Source organism: Molothrus ater, chromosome 13, assembly GCF_012460135.2.
Source record: "Molothrus ater isolate BHLD 08-10-18 breed brown headed cowbird chromosome 13, BPBGC_Mater_1.1, whole genome shotgun sequence".
In the NCBI taxonomy this organism is placed as follows: domain Eukaryota; kingdom Metazoa; phylum Chordata; class Aves; order Passeriformes; family Icteridae; genus Molothrus; species Molothrus ater.
The window spans coordinates 6,763,249-6,774,510 of NC_050490.2; the positions used below are offsets into that span (position 1 = coordinate 6,763,249).

Below are 11,262 nucleotides of genomic sequence, written 5' to 3' on the forward strand. Positions count from 1 at the left end.
AATGAGATGGTTCACACCTTGTGCTGAGCTCTTGTTTCAGGCTGGCTGCAGGCACACTGTACTCAATGCCCTTTCTGAGAACTTTGCAACCCCAATAAATAGACACATAAGGATTTGGTCTTCTCATTTAAAAGGGGGAAGTGAATAGTGAAGAATGATTTTGAATGACGATTTGAATAGAATGATTTTGAATTACAAGAGATGGTTACAATCCTGTATCCATTTTCAAAATATATCAATATCTGGAAAACTAGGGAAAGCTTGACAATTTCCAGCAGCTTTTCTACAAAGAAATGCTTTACCAAGTCAAGGATTGAAATTTCAGCCAGTCGTCCTGGTAAGCTAAAAAAGCTCTTGTCAGCTGGAGTCAGACACAGATATTCCAGCCTTCTACCCCAGTTCCTGATCTCCACCTCCCACCAGATATCACCATACCTCAAATGTCCCTCACCTGCTAACTCACACTTGAACACCTGAACATTTCCAGTAGAGCGACCTGTGCCAGGGGCAGGTCTGTGTTATGACCTTCCATGGGGAAAGGACAACTGCTCTCTGGTCTTCCCACAATTACAACCTCCAGTACTTGGCCTAAGATTTAAACTTCAAAGCTCTGATTATTTAAAAACAGCAACTGGCTCACCATTCCAAAGGAGTTGTTTGTTCTGCTTGAGGAACACTGTGTGCCAAAAGTTAGCAGAAAGCATGATAAAGCTGTTGAAGGTTTAGTGCACCAAAAAAACAGAGAAGAATGGTTAGAGCCCCTCATGGTGAAAAACTGTTAACAATAGAGAAGAAACATTAGTTAATCACAGCTATCCACTGGTGCTTTCAATCTCCATGGAGCTGCCAGGGAAAATTTAAATGTGGTCCAAGGAACACCCCATATAATTTTTCTTAAGACCACACTGAGGGCATAAAAAGACATTTCTCTTAGACAGAGTTGTCTAGAATGTGCTGAAACTAAAGCACTGTTGCTTTGTTTAGTCCATAAAAGATTATACACAGTGCTACAACTGGTAACAGAGGTATTACAGTGCTGTAGGGCATCACTGCTTAGGGATTAATTCATTATTCTTTTCTAGTCAGTTATTACACCCAAAGTAAGAATGTGGCCTTGAATGTCTAAATAAGACCAGATCCTCTCTCCTGCTTGAACAGAATGTGTCAGTTGTACCTCCAAGGAAGTTAGAGTAGAAACCAAAGGTTGATTGTTCTGTAACAGACCTATAATTTTAAGGCCTTACCCAGTCACCTGCATGGGCCAAGAGGAAATTTCTATGTTGCAGAAAAAGAATCTGGCTTTTTGGGAAGGACAGGTCTTGCCATTATCAAAGTCAAATTTACCCATGTATTTGTTTTGCTGTAATTCTCCCACATGGAGTATAAATAACCCATTGCCAACCTAGGATCACAAAAAAATTTTCTTCTCATATAGTGACCCAGTCAGATGTATTTATGTGGGGCACATCCTGCTTCTGAGGTTCCCTTAAGGGTTTTACTTGGTAAATGATATGTTGCTGGATATAAGTCATGGGTGAAGTTGTTCTTGCATACCTTACTCCTATTGACTGCTAAGGCCCTGTCTTAGCTTTTCCAGTGGGAATCATGCTAGTTTCTGACCCGACACAACTACTGGATGTCTTGATTTAGTTTTATTTAGCCAAATGCTCCTACTGAAGTTTTGGGAATGGGGCACTGTGTAATACACACAGCACTGGTGCAAAGGCAGATTTGTCCATTTGTTCCAGTGCAACATGTGCTGTCTTGTTTTTCAGTGGACTATGCTGTGGAACAAGCTCACCAAGGAGTCTTCTTCAATCAAGGTCAATGCTGCACTGCAGGCTCACGGATTTACGTGGAAGAATCAATCTACGAAGAGTTTGTCAGAAGAAGTGTAGAACGTGCAAAGAGGAGAGTTGTGGGGAGTCCTTTTGACCCAACTACAGAACAAGGTCCACAGGTAAAGGATTAGGGCATTGGCTCTACAGCCCAGGAGGTGCCTGGAAGTATTTAAACTCTACTAAGGCAGAGTTCAGTCAATGAACATTCACTCAAAGTCCAGGGTAGCTGACACGATACATGTTTTCAAGATTAAAATTCTGAAGGAGTAAATAAGCTCTGCAGCTCTGAGGTGTTCCTTGTTAAATAAAAAAATCTCAGTTTAAATATCAATGTTTGCCTTCCAGTTTTAAGAGCAAGATTTGGATCTTGAGCCCCCAAAATACAGCTGTAAACTGTGAGAAGCTCTTAAAAGTCTCTGTGAGCACTTAACTGTCAAGAACTGTCTACAACAGTTACTGTGCTTGGATATCCAGAAATTCTAAGCAGAAGATGGGCATAATCAGAAATAAGTCTTTAGAAAATGTTCCTACCACTAATAATCAGCTTGGCTTATAACGTTTTCAGGAAGTTAATCTGGGGCAAAACATAATGATCTGCTTTATTTTGTGCTTGTAAACTAGATTGTTTAGTAAGAGTGTGGGTTAAGCTACAGACATAAGGTGACACATCTTCAGAAGTCTGAGGTCACAGTCAGCACCTGCTTGCAGATCTTTGGCATCTGCAGCTCAAAGAGCAGTGAATGGAAGCAGGAACAGATTCACTGGAACCTGACTTGTCTAAAAACACCTATTTAGACTTGGTTGTCAAGTACATCAAACAGCTTTTTCTCTCTTTCAGATTGATAAAAAACAATACAACAAGATCTTGGAACTCATTCAAAGTGGCATCACTGAAGGAGCAAAACTTGAATGTGGGGGAAAGGGGCTGGGAAGAAAGGGATTCTTCATTGAACCTACAGTGTTTTCCAATGTAACAGATGACATGCGGATTGCCAAGGAGGAGGTATTCACATGTGTGGGCAAGAGCTTTTTAAAATGTCCTAAATATTACTTTTTTTCCTTTTGTTTAATTCCTAAGACAAAATCTTCAGAGTGAAAATTATGACCATATTAAAAAAAAAATCTTTTCAGAATTCCTTTTGCACACAGCAAGTGACATCAGCTGGGTAAGGAAGCTCCATTTTTGTCACTGACTGTAAGGTCTCAGATATCAAAGAGGAGATATGGGTGGAATGGACAAGTTCCCCTGAGGCACCTGCTTTGGAAAATTCATGCAGTTTTACAGACAGATATTGTCACTATTTATCACTAAATTTTGCTGTGGGAAATTTTAAAGGGTACAATAGGAGAGAGAAGATAATTAAGAAAGCAGAATAAAACAAGAATAAAATGCCTCTGAGGGAGATATTTTATTAATTATTAATCTTTGTTGCAGATTTTTGGGCCTGTTCAAGAAATACTGAGATTTAAAACCATGGATGAAGTTATAGAGAGAGCCAACAATTCTGATTTTGGGCTGGTAGCTGCTGTCTTTACAAATGACATAAACAAGGCCCTGACAGTCTCTTCAGCAATGCAGGCTGGGACAGTCTGGTAAGCAGAAGTTATCCCACTCTTGAAGATACAAGAGTTTGACTCACTATCATGATTTCACTTCAGTTTTGCACCCTCTGCAGCCCATCCTAGTGGTGGATCACTGGCCAAGCCATGGACAGCAGTGGGGGGTTCTGTGGCTGCTCAGTGCTGGGGAATGCTGCTGGAGCTGGAGAGCACCTTGCTTCCCAGGAGCAGCCAGTGCTGAGCAGCCTTACTGAGAACAAGCAGGGTACACCGTCCCTTCTGGGGAGCACAGGACACCGGGCAGGGTTTACTAAAGGCACAGAGGATTGTACTTTCTACAACATTAAGGAACTGAGGGGACACCTCCTCTCCAGTCTTTAGGAATGGGGATGCCAACTCTAGAGTTTAGTAGCTTGCAATTTAATATATCAAACCTGAGTAAAGACCTGCAAGAAATTAGGGAGAAAGAGAGCAAACTCAAATCTAACAGCTCATTGCTATAAACTGGCACTGAGGTTTGGCAGCAGATTAACAGTTCATTACTGAAGATGTGTCCAAGGGTATGGTGCTCTCCTCCTGCCTTCACAGGTCAAATCCAATTCTCCTTAGGAGTGAGAAGCAGATTGTTGTTTTTGTAGCATAAATCCCTCATTTCTTTTCAACATGAAACAAGTTTGTTATTACTAAGAGGTATAGAGTGTCCTTAGCTCCACAAGTTTCAGCCTCTCTCTGAGTTATCCAAAGGTCTTTCTGGCAGTGCAGCTGGACTTAATGCCTCTTCCTGTTACAGGATAAATTGCTACAATGCCTTAAATGCCCAAAGTCCTTTTGGAGGATTCAAAATGTCTGGCAATGGGAGAGAGATGTAAGTATTCCACTGCTGTTTTCTAAATTGTTTTCAACTCTACAACTTAATAAACATTAGTGAATGCTTCCATGCAAATTAAGATCCAGAAATATTCCAGCCTGAAAATCAGAGCATAACATAAGGTAACTTTTAATCATCGTTACTGGTTCTAAATGCAATTGATTTGCATTGTAAGACCACCTTTTATATTTTTTTTTATTAACACTGCAAACTAATTTATTGGAATTCTCTTCTTATCCTGAAAGAAACTGAAAATTTCTGAGTATTTTTCTGAACTTGTAACCTGTGTTTTCTGGAAGGATTTTTTAGCAATATTAAGCATTGCTGTTCAGAAAGACTCTCCCTTTGGTGCTGCTGAGTGCTTGTTGACTGGTTTGGTGTACTTGTTTCAGAGTTGTTTTGGCATGTATTGTGCCTCTCTTGGTAGTTTTTCCTTTTCTTTTTTCAGTTTTCACTATATTTATTAATACAGGTGCATTTGAATTTTATAAAAAAGTTATCAGCTTGCAGATGTTTAAACAATGAAATCAGGCAAAGAGAAGGAAACAAATGTGTTTACACCTCTTTGAAAAAATCCACTTGCCATTATAAAGCTTTCTATCATTCCATTTAGTACTAAGTGCCAAATATTTTGAAATGGAGCTCCACACTCAAATATCGTCCCATGTACCTAATTTAAAGTCTTACCAGTTTCTCATTCTCATTACAATCACAAGGAAGTTTAGCAATTGCATCAGCCCCAGATTGGTTACATACCAGGGATTCAATTAATTTCTGTGCAGGAGGTATGTGTACCAGATATGTCTCACCTAAGTTTTCAAAATAGCTTATGGCTAATGGCAAACTCAGCAGTAAAACTAAAGTAAGGTCAAACTCTTTAAAACTTTAAATATGTTGAAGTATACAACTTGATCTATAAAATAAGCTTTATGAAGTCTGAAGTATTTTCCCTCGTTAGGGAGTACTTTGAATAACACATTCATACCATTCACATTCATGAGTTATGAGGTGATCTCACACTGGCATAAATATGTCAGGTCATCTAACTCTTATCATTGTGAAAATATTCTAAAACTACTAAGCTTGATAGAGCACATGAGTAACCTGACACCCAGGGGTGACCCCACTGACTCCAGGGAGGTTCAACTGCAAGCAAAATATTCACATATCAATGTTGCAGAGCTCTTGAAAAGGGGGAAACCCAGGCAGCACCCCAGCTCTCATGGAAAAATCTGTGGTAATTGCACACTTGATTCCCACTATAGGCTTTGAAAGTATTCATCATAAACAATAAATGTTTGGAATGGCAATAATCTCCATCTTACAAAGATGCCTGAAAACCTACCTATGAGTAATTATTCTACTCCTTTCAGAACCTCTTTGATCAGATACCACCTTCTAATTCACCTTCTCCACCCTGCATTAATACCTGCATACCTTTTATTAAAAAGCCAGTTTCCTACATTCTTGTTTTTAAGGCACACATTTTACAGCATAAATAATGTTGAGTCAGGCAATTACAGAAAACAGTGTCCATACATAAGTGTGTCATTGCTAAGGTGACACTATGTTACAGGCAGATCGTAACTGGGCCACTGTGCTGCTTGTGCCAGCACTGCATTATCTGGGACTTGTTCTGGTCCAGCATTTAAATTCACAGGTTATCATCACACATGGGCAAAGAATCAACACCAAGCTGAGAACTGTTATGCTCATTTTATACTCCTAAAAAAGGTAGCAGGGTATCTGCATCCTGGTAGGGTACACAATACCAGTGATTTCTGATTGCATTAAGACTACTTACAATATTCTTGTATCTTTGAAGAGGTCCAGAAGACATGGGGTTTGGGTTTTTTTCATTCATGTTTCTTTAAAGCTTCTTACCTGGGAGATGTAAAATTTAAATCCTGTAATTAAAAATTGGATGATTCACCCCACATAACCATACGTGGCCATATCATATTACATATTATATTATTTAATATTTATCCCCAAAATTCTGGCCTCTGTCCAAATGTCTTCAAGGGAAGGAAGTGCCATTCTACTTCAGAACTCTCCTTTAATGTCATAAGAATTGTTATTGTATGGATAGCTCTGAGACATAGCACTGCACACCTGCATTCTGAAAAACAAATGCAAGCAGGAGAATAGCTTGGAGTTGTAAATCTCTTATCTTTTCTTCTCCTGGACTGAGGGAGGGAAGAGAATATGTAATATTTCTTCTTAAAAAGCATTTTGTTCCCCTTCCCTCACACCTACACAATCAAGGGACAGCACCATGCAGATTTGACCCATGGGCTCCTTCCTCTTCACAGACCCAACCTTTGTTCTCACTCTGACACCAAAGTGCAATCCCAGCAGACCCAGAGTGGCCATGGAATAGGATGATTTTGCTGCCTGTATTAGGCTGTGAGGACAATCAAGCCCTTTAACTGAGCACACACTGACTCTTCTGCTCTGAATGTCTGGCATAACCCATCTTCCTATTCAGCAAGTGTAGCTTTTCAGCTTTTGAAAAATATTTGCCTTAGAATTCATCACAAATTTTTTCTTGATAAACAATACCTGGTATAAACTGATGCTGCAATTTCTTCTTCAGGGGTGAATGTGGATTGAGAGAATATTCTGAAGTTAAAACTGTGACAATAAAGATCCCTCAGAAGAACTCCTAAAATTACAGAGGACCGTGTTGTGCAGAAGAGCACATGATGCCACCTTCTCTATTCCTTATGGAGACCAGCACTCAGGAATAAAAAGTGTTACACAATATATATTTAAGAAATTAAGTTGCAACATATATACTGGGCACATAACTGAGTACGTAATGCAAACCAACTTTGCATGTTTTCATAAAACTCTCCTGAGAATCGTTACATCTTTATAAAACAAATCTTAATGAGATAAAATTGCTACTGGGCATCATTCAATAATGGTTCCAGCTATAAAACTGTTAAATGCAAATGCATGCACACACACATTTATCTCTTCCTTAAATAAACAAAATAAGTCTTACTGCTTTCAGGTTGCCTTCTCAAACAGACCTGCCTTGTACTAACATTGTAGTTTCAATCAGGGCTCTACAACCCAAATTTTACCCAGAACACTAGCAATGAACAACACAAGCAAGTGTCATTGATGTTCTTAAAAAATAAAAGACTCTGAATGGTAATGGCCTCAAACCTGGTATAGTGGCAACTTTCCAATTAGCATGCCCACAGAAAGAGGTCAGACTGGGGAGGGAATCAATCTGCTGCATGGCCAATGAAAGCCAAATACTTATCAGTGAGATTTGGCTTTCATGGCTCACAGCAATTTGGATTTCAAAGCTTATTTTCATAATGACTTTATGTCTTGCTATAAGCAAAAAGTCCTTCACTTACAGGAACTTGAAGGGATTTACCTGCCTGCCAAAAGAGCAAGGCCAGACAGGGTGGGTGGGTGTTAACGAGAACAGGAACAGATTCCAAGGCTTCACAGAATATTTTAGCTTTCACTGCTTGTCTAGTTTTGTTGTTGTTGTTGTTACTGTTGTTGCTTTCACCTTTTTTCTTTTTTAAACAAATATATGCACGCACAGGCTCCATTTATTTGTCTGCTATTAACTGCCTGTGGTTACACTGGGAATCATTAAGTACTTGTTACAGCTTTTACTAAATGATGTTTTGCCATCCTCACCATGCTTGTGCACCTCAGGTGATATTACTGGCTGGTATTGAGCTTTCAATTATTTGGGTTTTTTGGATCCAGGACAAAAATATAAGCAAGTTCTTTCAGAGCTGAGGTATTTACAGCCTGTCATATTATTACCTGCTGCCTACAGAATCTCTTCAAATCTGTCACTGACAAACTAAACACTATCTCTGTCTTTTTTCAGCTGCAGAGCTCATCAATTCCCCAGATTCTTTTAAAGAGGTTTCATTTATGTTTTAACTTAGAATTAAGAAAATCTATTTTAGAAGTAAATAATCCACACAGTGCAGCTACACAATCTGAGGTGTAAGGACAGAATTACAGCCTCTAAGTTTTCCTATGCTATGAACTGTTCAAACTCCAGCCCTGATCAGAAACTAACTTCTGCATGTTCTTAACTTCCTTTAGTCTCTGAGGAATCCCTCTTAGATTTGCAGTTGTATGTGTCCTTCAACATACTGCTGGATCAGGACAAGTCTCCAGCACTTTGTGGTGTGGTGGCCCTCAGTATTTTGTAACTCATGTCAAACTGTGTATGTGTTTCTAAGCAATATGTCTACATGTCATTATTGAGAACTGATAGTACATTCACAGACATGGAGATAAATCAAAGTATTCCTGAGTTGTTAAATTCAAATGCCATATACTTCTACTGTAGTGTATGTCAGAGTGAAGAAAAACAAAATACAGCAAGTAAGAGATTAGTTATCTTTTAAACTGCAGTATAAAATGTGAAAAAGGAGATTTTACTTCTTTTCTCCTATTTGCTTAAAAAAGAAACTTCCTGTGCTTACAGCATTTACACCATGTACTCTTTTGTATTCTTTTCATGTATTTTGTATGTCTGTGCTTTATTCCCAATACATTCAGGTAAATAATATAGAGTTGCCATTTTTTTCAACCCTGTCACTGCAGCTCCATTTGATGTACATGGATTTGTGAAATCCTTTTTTAGATGTACCATCTGCATGGATCCAACAAAACATTTTTCCAGTCCCTGCAGCTTTTTGTTACAGTTTTTAATCATGTATATAGTTATATGTTATTAAAAAAGTAAAAGGATATTTTCTATGAAGTTTTTTCCATTAAAAAGGTTTAGAGAAAGACTTTAGACTGTGAGACTCCTTTATTGTTGACAGAGCTATAAAAATATTAAAAAAAATATTTTCTTAGCAAAAGATCTGCTCTCACAGTAGCTTTATTTTCATTTGCAAAAGTGAATGAAGTAAAAGGCCAATTACATTTTCTGGAATATTATTGCAGCTGTATGAAAACACTCGTGAATTGCAGATCTAGGTCATAGTCAAAGTTCATCCTCACCCTTCTGGTCATAAAGTTTAGCTATTGGGGCAGTTCTGAAGTCATCAAAACCAGTGGGGCACCCTTGCAAACTGCTGCATCCCAGCTTGATTTTTGGATAATGTTTTAAAAAATCATTATGCCTTTTTATTCTCTTAGTAGATGTTTCACAGAGATTATTAAATTATCACTCAGAGCTTTTATGGAGAGATAGTCTACTTAATTTTGATTTCAAAATGCTAAAATGGGACAAGGACAGACTGAATTCACATAGCCAGGTACTACCCACAGCACTCCCTCAAGCAGTGCCTTTATTCCAGGTTACTTTCATTGCCAGGAACTGCATTCCTTTTTGAAATGGTGCCTATTTAGGTAAAGTAACTACTCAGTTAATACTGCCAAGCTACTTCATTGTTTCTCAAGCAGTGGTCACACCTCAGTGTCACAGAGTAATACCGTTGGTTTAATCAACACTGGAGAGGCAATCACAGTGAAGTAACTTGACTAGAATAGATGGGATAAAAGAGAATAAAACTCAATAATAGGAAGGAAATTGCATTCTTAGGAAGGAGCACTGTTCCTGAAAGTCTGGAATATCAGGTATATATTAAGCAGAGTATCATTTCTATTTAACAAGTGGCATGGACAACTCTGTCGTGGGACTTTGGGTGGACACAATTAGCACTTTCCATACTCCCCATCTCTCTGACCCACTTGCCACCTGTCTCAGCACTCCAAGCAGTCACACAGGCACAAGAAATAGAGACCTTTTCTGAAAGCAAAACAAAAGAAGGAAGGTTGTTCTGGAACCCACTGAAAACAAGGAGTATCTTCTAGTGAAATGAGCAAAGTTCCAGCCAGTGAAAGTGAATGTATCAATATAAGTGTAGAGGCGTAGTAAAGGGAGAGTTTGGAACTAATTGTGTATTTCTTCTAGAAAAGGATGTGAAGAAAGGCAAAAAGTTTCAGTTCTGTGGCCTTCAGACAAAGCAGCAGATATTGACACTACTTGGATAGCATTCACAGATTTATTTGTGCCCTGTTACAGAGAATGCTCTTGCTCCTTCTCCCCACAGAGGCCAGGATGAAAAATCTTACCTTGCATATGCAGTGGCACTGTGTGTCACAGCACCCTGTTATTTCTCAGTTCTGTCCTGGAAATAAAGAACCATAGTAACACTGAATCCAGGGCACCAGCTGAGCTAGAGAGGAGGTCAAAGACAAGCAATGCACTGTACTTTTTACTTATGACTCTGCATGGTTACACGTAGAGCTCTGGAGAGCTACATTTACCACCTTACATTTGCATCCATACGTCTCCATTTACTGCATGCTAAGTCCATCAACACAGGAAGTTATTTTTCTCCAAACAACTTCAGACCACAATGACTGATATTCACAGTGCTATATCTATCAGGAAGCAGGAAAAGCCTTTGTGGCTATTAGATGCCATCAGCATTCCCAACCCATTCAAACAGATTTCTCTCAGCACATTAGACTACAGCTGCATAAAACCCATCTTCCTCCCTTGTCCTCATTAAACACACAGTCTATAATTCTTTCTGTATCTTCACTGTATCTTCTGTGTCCACTGACAGTGCACAGGTATCAGGGAACTGTGTGTGGCTCAGCCAGAAAGCTCAGGAACTCCTGAAGGAACCACGGGGCTTAAGCATGAAGTTGGGCCATTTATAAGGATAGATCAGTCTAAAGTGAGAATAGAGGTATAATCTCACATGACTCAAGTGTGGCTAGAATATGCTACTACTAAGGCTCTTGAGGCTTGGGGTCCCACTTCCCTCTTCCACCCAGCACAGTGTGGAGTGCTGGGATGCTGGTTTCAATAAGCACTTCCCTAATTTTTCTCCGAGGACTGGAACTGACATGCTGGAATTCAAGGTTAACACAAGTAACAGATGATTACAGCTGGCTGCAGCACAAGTTCAGGCATTTCAGTGGTGCAGAGCAGGTTAAGTTTTCTGTGTAGCCACAGCTGCTGCAATG

The 11,262-nt window shown here is 39.2% G+C and overlaps 1 protein-coding gene across 1 annotated transcript in view; it reads left to right on the forward strand.

Moving 5' to 3' along the window:
- ALDH1A2 (aldehyde dehydrogenase 1 family member A2) overlaps positions 1-9,065 on the forward strand; it is a 52,348-nt gene extending 43,283 nt beyond the window's left edge. Inside the window, exons 9-13 of the mRNA XM_036389893.2 lie at positions 1,776-1,960; positions 2,680-2,844; positions 3,277-3,434; positions 4,192-4,266; positions 6,869-9,065. Coding sequence (XP_036245786.1) covers positions 1,776-1,960; positions 2,680-2,844; positions 3,277-3,434; positions 4,192-4,266; positions 6,869-6,941 — 656 coding nt within the window. The 3' untranslated portion in view covers positions 6,942-9,065. The remainder of the gene's footprint in view (positions 1-1,775; positions 1,961-2,679; positions 2,845-3,276; positions 3,435-4,191; positions 4,267-6,868) is intronic.
- The last annotated feature ends 2,197 nt before the right edge of the window (positions 9,066-11,262 follow it).